The sequence below is a fragment of the Salvia splendens genome, chromosome 6 (genome assembly GCF_004379255.2).
Source record: "Salvia splendens isolate huo1 chromosome 6, SspV2, whole genome shotgun sequence".
NCBI lineage: Eukaryota > Viridiplantae > Streptophyta > Magnoliopsida > Lamiales > Lamiaceae > Salvia > Salvia splendens.
In genome coordinates, this window is record NC_056037.1 from 30,764,183 (window position 1) to 30,783,535 (window position 19,353).

A 19,353-nucleotide genomic window follows, 5' to 3' on the forward strand; every position below is an offset into this window, starting at 1 on the left:
CGCCGTCAGCGAGATCCCCGATCCTTGATCCAACAGACATTTGGTGAAAATTGTATTGCCTATCTCACAAGGAATCACGCAACTTCCCGGATCCCTCTTCTTCATTGGCATCATTCCTGAAATCAGTTGTGAGCAATTCATGCTCAAAGCCACTATTCCCTCGTCTTGAAGTTTCTCCTTGTTTGCCATCATGTCCTTGAAGAACTTGGAGAACTTGGGGAAATTAGTGAAGAGGTCCACCAATGATACATCCACATTCACTTTACGGATCACGCTCATCATCCACTCAAAGCTTTTCTCTTTAGGGACCCTCTTCTTCCTCTTGGATGGATACGGTGGAGGAGGAATGTGATCGGGGAAGTTGAACTTGCTTTTCGGATCTAGTGCTGGACTTGTCATCATCTGTCTCTTTGATTCCATCTCTACACTCTTCTTTCCTTTCTCTTCTACTGAAAACCTTTCACTTACCTCGGATTCTACACCGTGTTCCTTGCTGCCGGATGCAGCCTGTTCTTGACCATGTTGGGCACCCTGCACCAACACGGGACTTCCCTTACATGCCTCCGCCGCCCCTGCGTGCGAGGAATGCAAGCCTAACATCTCATCCGCCCCTGCGTGTGAGATGCCGGAAGTACCTTGGCCGTCCATTGCTGGTGTCGAATCCAACTCACGACCACTTCTCAAGACCACTGCCTTACACTGTTCATTGCCTCTCGGATTAGGTATGGTATTGCTCGGGATGGTGTTAGGAATCCTCGTGTGTGATGCCGTGGCAAGCTGCCCAATTTGAGTCTCAAGATTCCTCATTGTCGCCTCCATCTGTCCAAACTTTTCCACTGTTCTTTCCTTGAAATTCTCATTCTCCTTTTGACTCTTAGTCATAAAAGAGAGAATCTATCCCAACTGATCTTCGACTGATGGCTTCTTCTCATAACCCGGGGGTTGAGTATTGTTCCTCCATTGATTACCCGAGTTGTTGCTAGGACCAGCGTGATTCCATCCCGTTTGTTGAGGCCTCCAATTTTGCTGATTGTTGTATTGGTTGCCTTGATTGAACCCTTGGCGATTGTTGCCAATATAGTTCACATCCTCGACGGGTGGTCCTTGAAGACTTGGACATTGATCAGTATGATGTCCACCTTGACACAACCCACACTTCATAACGGTCACTGCTTGAGGTTGAGGAGTTAGTTGAAGAGATTTCACTGCTTTCGTCATTGAAGACATCTGGGTACTAATGTCCGCCAATTGAGCCTAAATGGCTGTCACTCTTTCCGCATCTTTGGTAGCACCAAATGTATCTCCTACCTTCTCAGCCGCTCTCCTTGGATTATGCCAATTCCTTTGGTTGTTCGCCAACCTTTGGAACATGGCTCTCACTTCCTCGTGAGTTAAGTCGTCCAAGTTCCCATTAGAGCCTGCAGTCACCAAGCCCGTGCCTTCATTATTGAGTCCCTTGTAGAACTTGAGTAGCTCATGCCCTGGAGCAAGACCATGGCTCGGGCATTTCCTAAGCAATTCAGTGAACCTCTTCCACGCTTCCGCAAAAGACTCATCATATTTCTGTCGGAAGGTAGTGATCTCCTTTCTCAACTTTTCAATCTTCATCGGAGAGTTATATTCCAAGAGGAACAACATCTTCAACTCTTGGAATGTGGCTATGTTGTATCCCAGAATAGAATCATACCACGCCCGTGCTTTATCCCTCAGTGAGAAAGGGAATAAGGCCCTCTTAATCTGATGATGGTCCACATTCGGGGGTCGATGAGAGTTCGTCAATTCGTAGAACGCATTGAGGTGGCTCATTGGATCCTCATCGTCTCGCCCATGGAAGAGATTTCCCCCGTTCACCAAGCTAATGTAATGAGGAGGAATGTTCACGTTGTCATTCGCGTAAGCGAATTCTCCTAGAAAGTCGACTCCCGACCTAAGAGTGTCACCGAACCTTCCTCCAGGTGGTGGGACAGCGTTGTTGTTATTATTGTCGGCCATCGACTCAGCTTCTAGATCACTGTCACTACTTTCAAACAATGGGTTATCTCTGATTGGACTCGGCGAATCCTGTTGAATTTCAAACCCGGCTGAACTTCCTGACCCTTTCCTTCTTTGATAACAGAGTAGTCCAAACGGTGGTGTACCCTGTGATCGCGTGTGCATTCACTTTTTTTATTATTTTTTTATTAGTACCTACACAACAGAAAATACACCAAGCACAAGCACAATATATTTCCTAATTACCGAAAGCGAGACCTCTCGACAACTTCGGGGTAAATACTATCAAAAGTGTGTGCTTAAGTGAAAAACTAAACTACCTAAAAACTAAACTGAAAGTTAGCTAAATATTACCTAAAATAATATACTCCTTCGTCTTCAAGTCCGGACGTGGTAGATGGCTATCACACCGTAGAACACGAACAATGTACCTAAATAAACTCAAAAAGAAAAATCAAACAAAATAAAATACAAACTAAAACAATTAAGCATAAACAAGCTATTGCCTCCCCGGCAACGGCGCCAAAACTTGATGTGGTATTTTAGAGTTCTCAAACAAAGTATAAAGATTATCAAGTTCAATTATTTAAACTCTAATAATACTACACTACTGCAAGAATACAGTATCGTAGTTGTATTTCAAGTGTCGATCCACAGGGAGGTGAGATTGCTTACACTTAATAAGACGACACAAAGCATGTAAAGATTTTGTTTTGATTTTGAGAAGGTTAACTAACTTAAGCTACTAAAGTGAGGTTTTTAACACGTGAAAGACAAGTCACTCCAAGTTGCTCTCTAAGCTTGCGTTGTTACACACCATTACAACGAACCATACGACGGGATTAAAATTATCAACCTAATCGCGTGCACTGAACATGTCTACGACGTATAGTTCACAGTCAGCTGAACACTTGTTCCATGAACCAGCTTTCAACGACATTTAATTCCTGCAGATGCGCGGGAACAAACGTCGTCTACTATAATTACTTACCTAATCCACTATCAATTTATCCCCTGAACAGTTCTAAATCGATAGCATACCAACAAACGATCAATCCTAAGCTATGTTAAAGAGACGATAGTTAAGATTTAACAACACTACATCATTAGCAAAAAACGTAGCATTTTAATTATCAAACACATTGTTGGTATCGAACATACGATTCAAGGTGTTAAAACAAATGCACAAGCCTAGATTACAACTCGGAGCAACGAAGAGAGCCTAGCCTACACACATAGTAGAATGTAGAAATAAAACCATAGGTGTGATGCTCTCGTCGAGTGGAGTCGGGATTCGGGAATGGATGGTCGGAATAATGGCCGGAATGCCTTCACTCTCTTCTTCCTCTCCTCTCTTCTCTCTCTCTTTTTTCTCCCTTTTTTCTGTCCGTCTCCCCCCTTCTCTCTCTCTTTTTCTCCCTTTTTTACTCCTCAACCGCCGTCTAAACTGCCAAATCGCAGTTGCGCGACTAAAACGCCCGACCGGGCGAATTCAAAGGGTAGAAACGCCCGACCGGGCGAAGTGCTACTGGAGGTATCGTGGGGGAAACGCCCGACCGGGCGTTTTGTGTGGTCAATAATCGCCCGACCGGGCGAACTTTCTGGAATCCTCATGCGTAACGCCCGACCGGGCGTTTTGAAGCTCAGAATCGCCCGACCGGGCGAATTCCTTATCTCTGCATGCTTTGCCCATTTCACCTGCGAACTTCCAGCTTCCAACTCTCCTACACTTCCCTACAAATACACTTTGATGAGTTACAAGTACATGGAAAGTGTGTAGTTTAGGGGAAAAAGTATAAGAAATATGCTTCGCATCATCCCACAATTCTATTATTCAATTTAAATACTTCATTTACTAAAAACATTTCCACAATATTAAAATTCATTAAAAATACCCGAAATACTATTACAAATTACTGAAAAATTAAAAATTACATAATTAAAATCTTTAAAATTTAAAATTACATAATTAAATTCATAGTAAAAAAAATTGAAGTATAAATGAGAGATAATTTGATGTAAAGAACGGATGATGATTTTGAGTATTTATAGATGATTTTGGGATAGAATGAACTACAGAAATGGTCCCTGGACTATGGGTTTATCTCGCCCATAGTCCCTGGACTTTAAAAATATCGCCAGACATGCCTGGACTAAGGGTTTGTCTCGAAATTGATCATTTTGCTATTTTTTGATACGAAAATGCCCTTTTGAGGGTTTGAGCAATTTGGTCTTTTGACACTTTTAACATTTTAAATCTGATACTATTTCAGTATGTATTAAATTTGATATTATTTCAAAATTATCATTCTTCTTCCCTTTTGTCATCCTTCACTTTGTTTCTTTATATCAATATTAGATTTAATTTTATAAAATTAAATTTTAAATTTAGATTTAAAATTCAATTTTATGAAATTAAATCTAATATTGAAATAAAGAAACAAAGTGAATGATGACAAAAGGGAAGAAGAATGATAATTTTGAAATAATATCAGATTTAGTACATCACTGAAATAATATCAGATTTAAAATGTTAAAAGTGTAAAAAGACCAAATTGTCCAAACCCTCAAAAGGGTATTTTGGTATCAAAAAATGGCAAAAGGACCAATTTCGAGATAAACCCTTAGTCCATGGATGTCTGACGATATTTTTAAAGTCCAGGGACTATGAGCGAGATAAACCCATAGTCCAGGGACCATTTTTGTAGTTCACTCTTTGGGATAAAATTTTAAAAAAATAATAACAAAAGGGCTATATTTTTGGGAATCCGAAAATATTTTTTTCGGATTATTTTCTATTTTTATGGATTTTTTAATAAAAATAACGGAATAAAAGCAAGGAATCAGGAGGCGACACGTTGGCGTGCTCTTCGGCACGGCGGTGCTCTTGCTACCGAGCAGGGTCGTGCCGTCGGCAAGAGCACAACTCTTCACAGCGGTGAGCAGCTCGCGTGCTATTGCCGTCGGCAAGAGCACGCTCTTCCGCAATAGCATGGATGCAAATGCTCTAAAACGGCAAGAGCACGCTCTTCCGCAATAGCATGGATGCAAATGCTCTAAAATTCATCCTGATGTGTTTAAACCCCTCCATAGTAATAAAAAAATACCATTCATATCATTAATTTAAAGCAAACTAAAGTCCAACACCTTTTTTTGTGAATAGATGATTCGGTCTTTACCTAGAAGATGTATCTGGAAATCTATTCTAAATATGGGTTTAACAGAAGTAGCGGTGAATTTGTTTTATTTTGGTGGTAAATTATTGATAATTGTAATTTGTAGGCATGCAAATTTTACGAAATGAGGAAGAGATGAGTGCCTGCCCCTAATTGAACTTTATTCCTATTTCCATCCATTAGAATTCTACCTTTGTCTTACATAAACTAAATTTGTATACTACTTTCAATCGTGTTAATTGGATAGGCGTATGTATATTTTAGCACTAAGAACAAATTATTTCAAATATTTTGTTATTTAATTTGAGAAAACTATAAATATTTAGTCTCTAGACATTGTGGTTATATTATCGGCGGTCCTTATTTTACGAAAATATCACAAGACATTCTCGGATATTGATATAATATAGTTGGAAATACTTTTTCATTTTTTAGACCAAAATATCCTCCTAACTATAAGAGTTATGTATGTCTTTTTCATGAGAAAGAGAATCGTCACTTTAGTTCATTCATTTCCATTCAGTATATGCCGTGACGAACAATTATTTGTCACATACTTTGACTACTTCTTTTTGGGGAATACAACAAAAACGAATGAACCAAGTGCAGCCGAAGTGGCTTCTCTCTCGTGAAAGACATAAGTAAATAGCTCCTATAAGTCCTGGTATGTTTTTGATGCAACTTAAGAATCGCAGATTACAGTGTCCCGTTGGATCAATCACTAAAAGTTAAGCCAAGTAGTTCAAGGATAAATTGAATAGATTAGTTTAAGAAATGTTAACTCAAGAATTATCCTAGAGGCCCATTGAAGATAAAGTGTTAACCAATCCAAAATACATTAACTTAATTACATGCAAGTGCTCCAAAGATTGAACACTAGAGGATTGATACGTAAAGAAAAAGAGCTCAAGAGAATTAGGGTTCTCATCATTTTTTAAAATTACAAGATTTGAAGGCTAAACTAGTTGCTTTGTATTTATTTGTTTTCTACTTAGTAGAATAAGTAATGAAAAGATATTTGGATACACATGCAACTGATATTTGGACACACCAATTTTGTTACTTACACTATGCCTAATTGGCTAATTTGTCTCCAAGTCGACAAAGACAAATTTTGAAGTAAATCAGAAGATATAAGAAATTCCATCGGCCAATCGAAGTTTCGTTTTGTTTTTCTAATTCTCTCATTTTTACTTTTTTTTCTATAATTAGTGTGGCTCAAAATCTATTAACTCTTGCACCCACACTTTATAAAATTAATACTCTATCCGTTAGGACATTTTTGAAACAACAAAAATTTTAATGCATAGTTAGTTGATAAAGTAGAAGAGAGATAGAAAAAAAAATGATTAGGATATAATTAATGGAGAATATGCCCCACATTAGAGAGAAAAGTTACCAAAAAATAGAAAAAGTGTTTTTTTAAACTTACATTTCAATAACTTTTTCTAACTCACATTTCTTAAAACCGATAATACTCCTATTCCCAGACAAATGGATTAAAAGATAACACAAACTAGTTATGCATCACCAATCTCCATCACAAACAGTCCACAGAAAGAATCCCCAATGACAGAAAACTTGAAAATTTTGCAAGTACATAACAATAACCAAGAATGTCTGCCAGTAATAGTATTATTAGTTCAAAGGCACAAACATTTCATTTTTGAAGAATAAAAAATTATTCACTACCAAGTTTAAACCTAAAAGCATGGTTCACACAGGCTCCCCTGTGGATCTCTTCATTCTTGAGTCCACCAAGCATGTGAGGGGAGAGCGAACCAGTTTCGACCGCAACTGTAAAAAAAGGAAAAGACACCCTGCAACGGGATAAGGACGATGTTATTTAAGAGGGAAGCGTTGCTATCCCACCAGAAACGCCATTTTTCCTTCAAGATCCCAAGGCCGTCGTTTTACACGTGGGGCAAAGGTTCTTCAGCTTAAGCCACTGCTTGATGCAGCCGGTGTGAAACTCATGCCCACAGTTCAATATTCCGATGTCTTCTCCAGTAATGTAATCCTCCTGGTTAGTGTTCATATGGGGGAAATGTAAATTCATATTTTGGTAGATGTAGCAATCAAATTAAGTAGTCACAAAAAACCAGTAAGCGCATAAGGCTCTAACCTGGCATATACAGCACGGCTCAATGTTTGGCAGCGAGCTTCCTGCTCCTTCATACTTGCGCTGTTTCATGGAGCCGCTGATTTGTTCTTCGCTGAGTCCAGTGCTCACGTTCCCTATTCGCTCCTCCAAAGCCAATAATTCCTGTCACACAATTTGACTTCGATAAATACACATTGAAAGATAGAACAATTTTGAGCTCTTTGACAACGCAATACTTCAACTACTCGATCATATGTATTGTCAATATAAGCCATCACACAAAGTACACGTCCCTCGAGGATATGTTATTGGAATGCATATTACCTCATAGGACATATTGTCGACATCAAGCCTCATATCTCTGTGTCTGTCGTGCAACTCAGAGAATCCATTCGTAAAAGGATCAATAAGCATATAATCCTGAAATGAAATTTTGTAGAGATCTCAGTTACCATGGCAATTTTTGGAATAAATTGCAAGTATTACCACACTTTATCAAACCATATATGGCATGGGAATTGTGTTTACTAAATTTCTGTGCACAAGATGGTTAAGATTGCTCATAGTCATAGATATCAAGGGCAACAACCGTAGGGCCAACCACGGACCAGGAACTAAAGGCCACGTTTACAGTAGGTTCTAAGATCATGAACAGGTCTAGAGGTAATAGGTCTTGAGCATGATGCTTAATTTTTTTAAAAATTTGTAAAAAAGTTCTTTTTAAGTAACTATTATTTAGAGTCTTATTGCTCTTAAGATACAAATATAATGACACTATTAAGTTATAACGCAGAAAATTGAGCATGTATTAAGAAAATTCAAAAGGTAAGCTAACGTCGTAGCATATTCTTAGAGCTGCATGTATGCCAAGAGCTATGAAAATAGTACAAATTCAAACAAACCTCATCTTGTAAGTGGACACCCCTCTGCATCGCATTCAGGACTTGTCGTATCTGTTCATCGTTGTAAGGGGAGTAACAGAGTCAACAAACAAGAAGATACTAATATATAAGGTTGTTAAACTTGAGATCCAAAGAGTCGTTAATCCATAAATACGATCATATATTCATATCACCATAACATCAACAGCTTTACCCCAGAAAACAGGCGTACATATTATATTCTGACCTAAAACTTACTAAGGTAAAAACTATATTGGGGTCCCAATTCTTTTCGGCTAATTTGTAAATCTAGAACAAAAAGATTATAAAATCAGCAGAACAGGCCAGCAACACTGCAGGAAGCAATCTACTTCAAAAATAGTTTTAAATACTTCAAAACAATTGCAAGAGAAATGCATAAATGAAGGCGATTTTTAATGTAAGTAACATACCAGTCTATGTCTGCCCTCAACAGCAGCCAAAGAACGCCTACCAATAACATCTTCAGCACCTGGTATATCCATCAACAGAGCTGCTGACCTTTGATCTAAATGATGTCGACTACTATTAGCTGCCTCATCCAATGAAGAAAAGGCAGAAGACAAAAGAGCAAAATGGCTTCTAGCTGTCCCGGATTCAGGCTCAACTCGATGGGTGGGAAGCCAAGGAAAAGATTCCGATAACCTTTGATGATTTGGTGATGTCGGGTTTTGATGAGGCAACCATGCACCAGAATGGGTTCTGCCTCCAGAACTGTGGCCAATACGTGAACCAGTAGGATGATTCCTAGACGATGCAGAAGTTCCAGGAGCAAAACTCCAATCGATTTGATCTGGCAGGACAGTTCTTGTCTCGGGTGCGGAAATGGTCATGGGGTACTCGAGATTATTTCTACGAGAGCTTCTAACATTAATATCCTCGGGTGCTCCATGACCTCTTTCTCCAGAGCTTGATGAACTACCGCCTCGTGAACTCAAAGATCCATTCCAAGGGTATGAATATGTTCCTCTCGCCTCATTTACTGGCATTAAATGAGGTTGAGTCAAGGAATTGGCTTGGTTCATTGGCAGTGTGATCGATGGCCTCAATTCTGCAGAATCAATGTTTGTGATAGGTCTTGAAAGATGGGAGGCGTAAGCACCAGAGCTCCTCAGGGATGAATTTCTAGGTGTATCAAATGGGATTGGCTCATGCCGCCCATGATTCAATCTTGCTGCAAAACGTCTGCCCGAGCTTTCTGCCACTCCTGGTACACTTGAAGAGGGAGAAGGGCTAGGGGGCACTCTACTCAGCCCAGCGCCAATACTCGGATTTACTTGTTCTATGAGATTAGTTGAAGACAAGTTCACCGGACCAGAGGATATACTTATATTTCCTGGTGTATTGTACCTACCACGAGCTGGATGCTGCATTATGTTCTTGTCAATTGGCTGATTCGAGCTCGAACTTCCACCGGGGTAAAATTGTCCAGAATTGCCATCAAGAGCCTTTCTCTTGCAAGATGAACCCCAAGAACCAAACGGACCAGCTAAATCGTAATTTTCTGAAGAAGTACTAGAACGACCAGAAAAGGTTCCCATGTCACTTGAAGAAGGATAAAAGGTTGGATTCTGGTCCATTACCGAATGACCAGATTTATAGAGATTATGAGGTAGAACTGCTCCTGAACCTCTGTAGTAATCATGATTCCACGTTTGGCCATCATTCAAATTTAAATTCATGGAAGCATCGGTTGAGCAGAGATTTTGCATGGTCTGGGGTCTGCCAGCAATCATATTGCTATTACTGGTGGTATTGGGTTGTGGAAAGGACCAGTCTTCCGATCTTGCATTGCGCTCAGAACAAGCATTAAAAGATGACGACCACCCAAGTCTCGTTTTTGAATCAGCACCACGAGCTCCATCTTGCATATTGTTTGCACTGGAGCTGGATTCGCCACGGTCCCAACCACTAAAACTCGGAGCAACACCATCAATGCAACTATCATTTCCATCAGTAGCTCCAATGATGTCATTAGAAAGTCGGTTTTCCACTGGGTTCAACATGGTATTCCAGGAACCTGAGTGATCCATAGAGGCATTTTCAGGAACTGGTCCTTGGTTCAAATCAAATTGCTCAGGGAAGGAATTGAGGGCACTTCTTCCCCGTTGCATCTCCGCAATTATGTTTCACGGAAAACAATATCAACTACAGAAGCGTTGTGGGCAAACAGCTGTGAAGATATGAAAAGTAGTTGCACATGAATATATAATCAGAGCTATGATAATATGAACTCACCATCTATACTGACAAGGAATCATCTTAATCATATAAAAGCAACAGCATATACTTACACTGTAAAACAAGATTTCTAAAAAGTCCAATGCAACTTAGGGTGGTTACCTCAGAATCTTAAATGGCATCAAAGAATGTAATTTTTTTCAGTTATTGGTCCTCCATGCAAGTGAACAAGAATATATACTAGCGCAACAGTTCCTCATCCAAATGTGCAATACAAAATGGACTGAAAATATACAGCCGGGAGTAAAAACTCCAAGAACAAAACCAACACCAGCCTCTTATTATAGATCAACATCTTTCAAGCAATAACGAACTTTAAATCGCATGAGATAATTCAACTCGAAAGGTAAGGAAGACAATTAATTTGAATATGATAACAAGTTAATAAGAAAAAAAAATCATCAGTACACTCTTAACACTTTGATTAGTGAAGACAAAAGACAACAGATTCATAAAACAGGTCAGTTTTACCCAAAAAAGACATTGAGAAAACATATTATAACTTTGTGAATATCACCACAATTTACCAGATTTGACCAGTGAATTCATCATACATGACCAATAACAAGAAACAAATATATCGATTTCATCGAAGTTCATCAATTGAAGTCTGCAGCATTAAACAACTACTCTAAAAAAATTACCAAATTAATCCTGTTCCTCACAAAAAGATTCAATCTTTAACAACGAAAGAATATGAATTACTAAAACATAAGAAAACAAATGAAGAAACTCACTTCAATCAAATATCAAAACATACTAATAAGTAGATTGGTTCGAGAATAAAACCTCAGAATAGAGAGAGATGATCCACCGATAACGGCGATCGAGTAGATGGGTTTGGAATTTACGCTGAAGAGCAGTAGGTGGAGAGTAAAAAAAAAGAGTTATTCAAGATATCCGATGAAATTTACAAGACAAAAAGAATAGGGAAAAAGATTTAACCTTTTTTTGCAGCGTGGAGTATTTAATATGGTTTCACATGTAATGGAAATTGAACATCTGCCAAGAGAAGACAAAGGCTCTCGGAACATTGTTTATATGGTTGAAACTTGTAAGAATGCGGATTGTTTAGAGAGAGGAATTCCCGGTAAGGCGTTAGGATAGTTAGAGGGGCGATAGTGTAAATAAGGAAAAATAGTGGATTTGTTTATTGTATACTATAAATTATTCAATTATGCGTCGAATATTGTTTATGTATTTATCACTGTTCTCAATTTTATTATTTTTTTCAACTAGAATATGACATAAAATTAATTAACTTAAATGAAGTGATGTGTTATTAAGTTAACAAAAATGATCAAATGCGTTAGCTCCTTTGCATAAGGTTATTAGTAATGGGCACCCTAAGGCGCGCCCTATGCACCGTCACGTCATCTTTTTTATTCTCCTATCCTTCCACCTGCAGTGGGGCGCCCTATGGGACGCCCTAAGGGGCGCCCTATAGGTTTTACTATTGTTTAGTTAATTAATTTAAATGTTTTCAATTATATAATGCAAACTAATTAAAAACACAATGATTAAATAAAAACCGGCGAAGACTGCATTGATTAACAAAAGTTACTGTGTGTTGGCGTCGAACGACCGATATTCGTTGGGTTCTGTACCCGACCAACGCGCCTCACCACCAAACATCGGACTATTGGGACTTGAATCCATTTCGTAGTAAATGTGAGTTTCGAGAGTAGAATCGTGAAATGAAATGTTATAAATGAAGGTGGGGTATGGGGTATTTAAACAAACTTTTTGAATTTAGCATTAAAAAAATAAAAAAACGCGTGCCATCGGGCGCGCCATCGTCCGCGTCGCCCACAATGGCGCCCGATGGCCTATCGGGCGCGCTTCTACCGCGGACGAAGCATAGGGCGTGGGCTTAGGGCGTCGCATCGTCCGGGCACCCACAATGGTGCCCGATGACGCTCCCGAGGACGATGGCACGCATCGGGCGCGCCTTCGGGCGCCCCATTTTGGATGCCCTAAGAGATTTGTTTCAATAATACAAGTATAAGAATTTATTAAAATCATAAAATTATATACTTTGTTGTAGGAGAATTTAATTTTTAAGGGTGTGATATTAAGCACGTGATTTGTTATAGATTACTCCTTTTTAATGTTTGGAAACATAAATAAAAATGGTCAGAATTCAGAACTGAAATTTGTTATTTAAATTCTACTGTATTCAATTAATTTATTATTGAGAAAAAAATTGATAAAAATAAATAATAATAATAATAATAATAATAATAATAATAATAATAATAATAATAATAATAAGATATTACAACATAAAGTAATATTGAAAGTTACATTAATAGTTGCCTGGTAAGTTATTAATCAGCAAAATAATAATAAAACAATACATCATAATAATAATTATTATTAGTATATTTAAGTATAGTCCATAAATTTAAATTACATTATTAATTGATAAAATAATAATAACAAAACAGTTATTTCAGTACTTAATATTGTTATTAAATACTAATGACTTGTAATTTCAAATTTCACATTAAGATTTTCTTAATAAATTATTAATTATTAAAAATTATCACTACTATTATATACTAGTACTATTAATTATTATGAAGATGCTATGCTTTATTTTTATTTTTATTTTTATTATAGTATCTACTATTATTTTAATAAAAATAATATTGAATATTTAAATATGTAATATTTCTGAAATTAGGAAACAGAATATCGAAAATTAGGAATAATAGTATAAGAATCTTAGAAACAATACTTTTAAATTTGGGGATTGTTTATTTAAGTATTGTTACATGCAATAATAATAATAATAATAATAATAATAATAATAATAATAATAATAATAATAATAATAATAATAATAATAGTAATAATAATAAGAAGAAGAAGATATTACAACATAAAGTAATATTGAAAGTTACATTAATAGTTGCCTGGTAAGTTATTAATCAGCAAAATAATAATAAAACAATACATCATAATAATAATTATTATTAGTATATTTAAGTATAGTCCATAAATTTAAATTACATTATTAATTGATAAAATAATAATAACAAAACAGTTATTTCAGTGCTTAATATTGTTATTAAATACTAATGACTTATAATTTCAAATTTCACATTAAGATTTTCTTAATAAATTATTAATTATTAAAAATTATCACTACTATCATATACTAGTACTATTAATTATTATGAAGATGCTATGCTTTATTTTTATTTTTATTTTTATTATAGTATCTACTATTATTTTAATAAAAATAATATTGAATATTTAAATATGTAATATTTCTGAAATTAGGAAACAGAATATCGAAAATTAGGAATAATAGTATAAGAATCTTAGAAACAATACTTTTAAATTTGGGGATTGTTTATTTAAGTATTGTTACATGCAATAATAATAATAATAATAATAATAATAATAATAATAATAATAATAATAATAATAATAATAATAATAATAATAATAATAATAAGAAGAAGAAGAAGAAGATATTACAACATAAAGTAATATTGAAAGTTACATTAATAGTTGCCTGGTAAGTTATTAATCAGCAAAATAATAATAAAACAATACATCATAATAATAATTATTATTAGTATATTTAAGTATAGTCCATAAATTTAAATTACATTATTAATTGATAAAATAATAATAACAAAACAGTTATTTCAGTGCTTAATATTGTTATTAAATACTAATGACTTATAATTTCAAATTTCACATTAAGATTTTCTTAATAAATTATTAATTATTAAAAATTATCACTACTATTATATACTAGTACTATTAATTATTATGAAGATGCTATGCTTTATTTTTATTTTTATTTTTATTATAGTATCTACTATTATTTTAATAAAAATATATTGAATATTTAAATATGTAATATTTCTGAAATTAGGAAACAGAATATCGAAAATTAGGAATAATAGTATAAGAATCTTAGAAACAATACTTTTAAATTTGAGGATTGTTTATTTAAGTATTGTTACATGCAAAATCAATTATCAAACATATATTGAAATAAAATTTACTTTCTCCGAATCTTGGGCCAAGTGTATCTTGTAATGTGGTTAAAATAATGAATTGTATAATTGAATAAGCTTAGGTAATTGTCAGAAAATATACGGCAGTATTGATAATATTTCCAAATTTAAGATTCTTATTCGATAACGTTTTTTGGTTTACGAGTCTAGAATATAATTTTACAAGCCAATTTTCGTAACCAGTGTAGGAATCTGAATATAATACAATATCTTAATTATAGGTTCAAGAAATTCTAAAATCAGTCTATTTGACTCACGCCACATTAATTTAAATGCTTCCCACTACACAAATATTTATAATTTAATTTAATCAACCGTTATAGGTGTTCTTAAGGGCTTTACTTCCAAATATGTACGGCTATTTTTACCTTATCTTATTTTGGGGTGAAAGATATATGTATATAAAAATGTTATGTGTAAATTATAGTGAGAACAACTCTCTTTTAGATGTGCTATTTAATTCTGGGGCGAAAAAATATAAATATAAAAATGTTATGTTATTGAGTGTAGATTATGTATACTCCGTATATTATAGTAGGAACAACTTGAAAATAAATATAGGAATTCATGAAGGGGAAAGTTAAACAAGAGTATTCAATAAATAGTAGTAGTACCACTTGTGAATTCACTGTTTCATTGATTGAGATGCAAGCTTCTGAACTTGAAGCTAAGCTAGGAAGAATCTAATATTCATTACTAATTCTTAGACAAACGGATTACAGAGCTTAAGCCTAACTGAATCATCACTAAACTTTTTTCTTCATCATTTCTTTGATTGTCACGTCTCTCCGTGTACCCTTGTGGTCCTCACTCTTATATGTTGAATGAGTTACAAACTCCTCAGTCCTCATGGATGCAAGTTGGCGTTGTGGCGCACGTACTGCCTACACCATATATCTCTCATGCTTGGTGCTCTAGTCATCTTCACGTGACCACTGGTTAAGTCCATTTCATGCAACCTTAGCAAGATTATTGGATTGATCTTTGCAAGGTTCTCTAACACATCCCTTTAATCGGAGTGAGGCTAAGGATATATCACTCCAAGCATGTTCCTAAGCTTCACAGAGAATTTCTACTAGCTAAAATGAAATCGTTTTATCTTAGGAATAATACGACATTTTGAGAACATTAGATGAGGTGTAATTTGTCTTGCACAAAGGATGATTTCCTCTACTCGACTCGTAGTTTGCTTTTTTTTTACTATTTCATTGTAATTTACGTCTTCATATGTATGTTATTTTTTCTTTGATTTAATAGTTGGATAACCACTTGCACACGGTTCATATTTTTCTCATATCTCTAATAATCGCAAGACAAATTATCACTGTTGTCAACTGAAATTGGAGGAAACATGACACCAATGCCTAAATAAATTTAGAATTAATCAATTAGGACAATGATGCATTCTGAATGGTGATCTAAATGAATAGTATGTTAATACGAATGCCGCATTTTATTTGTGCTCGAAAAGAAAGCATTTTCTACTTATAATTGTCTTATATGTTAATACTCCTGTATAAGGATGAGAAGTATAATAAACAACTAATGTGTAATTTTCTGAATTTTAAACGAAACGAGGCCGATTATTGTTATATTATGAACGCCCAATGAACAACTTTTGGTTTACCAACAAAGTTCGGAATGAAATATAAACATATGATGAATTAATTCCATAATATAATTAATTAATTAATTTATATATGTTGATTATAGCACTAATTTTGCAGAGATGAGGCATATTAAACACGTGCGTGCTCGTGAGGGTTGAGAGGTTGGAATCGGAATGCGCGACGCCGAGAAACAAATTCCGATGAATTCCCCATCGCTGGCCGCCTTGATTTCCTCCCTAATTTCCCAAATCCTCATCATAATCTTCCTCTTCTTCCCTCCCTCAAACACCCTCTCCATCGCCACACCCAATCCCTCTCCTCCTAAACAACCCCCCCTCTTTCCCTTCCTCCACCACTTCCTCGCCGCCGCCGACATCGCCGCCTCCCTCTCACTCTCCCGTAAACGGAAGCGCCACCTCCCCGACACAGACGGCGCCGCCGCCTCTTCGCGCGTCGCCCGCAACCCCGACTCCTTCAAGCGCCTCTTCAACATGAAATCCGCCACTTTCGAGTGGCTCTGCGGCCTCCTCGAGCCTCTCCTCGACTACCGCGACCCCGTCGGCTCGCCCCTCGACCTCCCCGCCGAGACCCGCCTCGGAATCGGCCTCTTCCGCCTCGCCACCGGCGCCGATCACCGCGAGATCTCCGCCCGCTTCGGAGTCCCCGAGGCTGACTCCAAATTCTGCGTCAAGCAGCTCTGCCGCGTCCTCTGCACCAACTACCGCTTCTGGGTCGGGTTTCCCGGCCCCAACGAATTGGAATCCGTCTCCTCCCAATTCGAAACCCTCACCGGCATCCCCAATTGCTGCGGAGTCGTCAGCTGCGCTAGGTTCGAATTCGATATCGAAAAGGCTAGCAGAAATTCTACCCCTAATCATCGGAAACAGAGCATTGCCGCCCAAATCGTCGTCGATTCATCATCCAGAATTCTAAGCATTATAGCCGGTTTTAGCGGCGGTAAGACTGATTTAAACATCTTAAAATCGACCAATTTCTATAAAGATGTTGAAAAAGGGGAAATCTTGAACTCACAGAGGGTTGTTAGAGTGAATGATGTGGATGTGCCTCAATATCTAGTTGGAAGTGGGGAGTATCCGCTGCTTCCGTGGCTGCTAGTACCCTTTGTCGAACCTAAGCCGGGATCAGTTGAGGAGAATCTCAACAAGGCTCATTCTTTGATGCAGGTTTCCTCCAATAAGGCGATGGCGAGTTTGAGGAATTGGGGTGTTTTGGATAGGCCTGTCAAGGCAGAGTATAAGGCTGCAGTGGCTTGTATTGGTGCTTGTTCTATATTGCATAATATGTTGATATCAAGGGAGGATTACTCTGCATTTTGCCACGAATGGGATGATGGTGCTTTTCTTCGTGATCAAGATGTCGTTGGGTTCGAGGGGGACTTGGTTGAAGAGAACGCATCTGTTATTCGAAACGCATTGGCTACGAGAGCCAGAAGCTTAGATTGTTCGAATTGATTTGAGTAAGGTGGCGACATGAGGAGCATGGCTGACTTTTTTGGGTTATTCTTCTGGAAGAAATGGCGAAGTAGCTGTGGAAGAAAAGCTGTTTTCTCCAATTCTTGATATTGTAAAGTGAGCATTCCTTTTTCTTGGTTCCATTGGTTTATTGGTTTAAGTAGGAAGATGCATGCTCTGTAAATGGTTGAGTAACTTTAATACAGTAATATTATTGGATCATTGTTGAAATGGGATTTTGGATGATTCCCTTTAATTTTAGTGATCATAACAATTTTTCTAGTTTAGTTAAATGGAGTGTCAAATTGTCATCATTGAACAATGTTACCTGCATATGGTTTTGGATAGGGAAATCAGAAACCAGAGAAACCACTGAGCAAATCTGTGTTTTTCTTTCCTTGCAAAATAAATGGATAAGAGTTGCTTCTGCTTGTATCGTTGGACAGTCAATTATACGCTGTGTTGTCTATCTCTAAAAGTTATCGATTTAAAGAGGCTGCACTGTTTATGGAACACGAATGCTGTTCAAGATTTCAGTTCACGAATGGTGAAAATATTGCATGGGGTTATTGAAAGTGTAATAGGAAGAACTGAAATCTTGAACAGCATTTACTATGTTACCAGTTGTTTCCTGGATAAAAAACTTTCTATCATTCGCCACTTTTACTATGCTACAGAAAACCATATGTTCAGCTGAAACAGTTTATCTGTGAGAGTGAAATTGTAGTGGGAATCTAGAGATTGGATCAAATGATCAATAACTAGTGTTGGAAGGCCTTCACTGGAAGCTCATGAACACTAGATGCTGCCATGGGAGTTAGTGTTGCTTTTTAGCAGGTGACTAAAGTGACTTTCCAGCCACTGATTAGCCTCATGATTTGCTCTGTGCCTTGCTTATATACATGATTCAAGACTGAGAAACTTGATTAACGAGGCTCTCATTGATTATCTGACTGTGTCATGGTATAAAGTCCTGCTTGAGTATACTTGTACGAGTATGAAAAACGAGATATGAAGGAAAAGAAACAGCCGACAAGCGACAGCTAGAGCACATGGATACACGAATGGCTTCAACTAATAGCAGAAGAACGCGGATCTTGGCTATTCACCTTACAGCTGTTGACAGTAAGTTCTTCTGCAACATATATGCATACATATATCTGCTTTGCTGCTAGACTCTCAAATCTTGCTGCTCGATTTTCTGGAAACAGAACTAAGTCACTAATATGTATCCCTACTCATATTCATGTGTGTGTTGATATTTTACAGGGCTGTTTATTGTCAAACACTTTGCTTATTGGAATAGGTCCTGGTTTTACTTTCCCCTGCAGAAGTATTTGACATGGTTGATTATAATTACTTAGGGGTATTCTGTTTGCAAGATTGTATCCCGGGTTTAAATTTGTAGTGTGTTTGGCTCATGAGATTCAATCCCACAACTCAATTCTAGATGGATAATCATGGGATAATTAGTCATAGTTAACTCCCTATGACTAAAATAATCTCATAACTCAATCCTAGATTATATCTTGATATTATTTAATCGTGAAAATCGAACGCCACCTTAGTGTAAAAGGAAAAACTAGTATATTATATTGTATGGTTCAACATTCTTTATTCTGAAGTATGGATAAAGAGAAATGGACAGGGTCCAATTCATATAGCCAAATCTTGTGCTAACTGTTGGCATGTTGGACTGGTCAAACTTTGACTTTAACCGATGTATTTTGTAATGTTTTTTAGATGGGTTAAACTTTATAGAATTTGATAAAAGTTTTTTAGATGGAGTATATTT

The 19,353-nt window shown here is 36.7% G+C and overlaps 2 protein-coding genes and 1 non-coding gene across 5 annotated transcripts; 2 read left to right on the forward strand and 1 right to left on the reverse strand.

Annotated features, from left to right (window-relative positions):
- Nucleotides 1-1,489: 1,489 nt before the first annotated feature.
- On the forward strand, nt 1,490-1,596 carry LOC121810143. The gene has a single exon (XR_006052401.1). It is a non-coding gene; the product is annotated as a small nucleolar RNA R71 (small nucleolar RNA).
- A 5,153-nt stretch (nt 1,597-6,749) lies between these two features.
- On the reverse strand, nt 6,750-11,539 carry LOC121809480 (E3 ubiquitin-protein ligase MBR2-like). Its single transcript, XM_042210126.1, has 6 exons — nt 11,379-11,539; nt 8,606-11,285; nt 8,175-8,225; nt 7,597-7,692; nt 7,294-7,434; nt 6,750-7,191 (listed from the first exon to the last, which is right to left on the reverse strand). Exons 2-6 carry the CDS (start codon nt 10,304-10,306, stop codon nt 7,060-7,062), a joined length of 2,121 nt encoding a protein of 706 aa, XP_042066060.1. The 5' UTR covers nt 10,307-11,285; nt 11,379-11,539; the 3' UTR covers nt 6,750-7,059.
- Nucleotides 11,540-16,215: 4,676 nt separating this feature from the next.
- Nucleotides 16,216-19,140, forward strand: LOC121807075 (protein ALP1-like). Of its 3 annotated transcripts, none has more exons than XM_042207267.1 (2): nt 16,216-18,683; nt 18,828-19,140. In XM_042207267.1, exon 1 carries the CDS (start codon nt 16,260-16,262, stop codon nt 17,556-17,558), a length of 1,299 nt encoding a protein of 432 aa, XP_042063201.1. In that variant the 5' UTR covers nt 16,216-16,259; the 3' UTR covers nt 17,559-18,683; nt 18,828-19,140. The 3 variants fall into 3 exon arrangements, with proteins under 3 accessions (XP_042063201.1, XP_042063203.1, XP_042063202.1); XM_042207269.1 differs by having other exon boundaries at nt 16,216-18,395; nt 18,530-19,140; XM_042207268.1 differs by having other exon boundaries at nt 16,216-17,675; nt 18,236-19,140.
- Nucleotides 19,141-19,353: the final 213 nt, after the last annotated feature.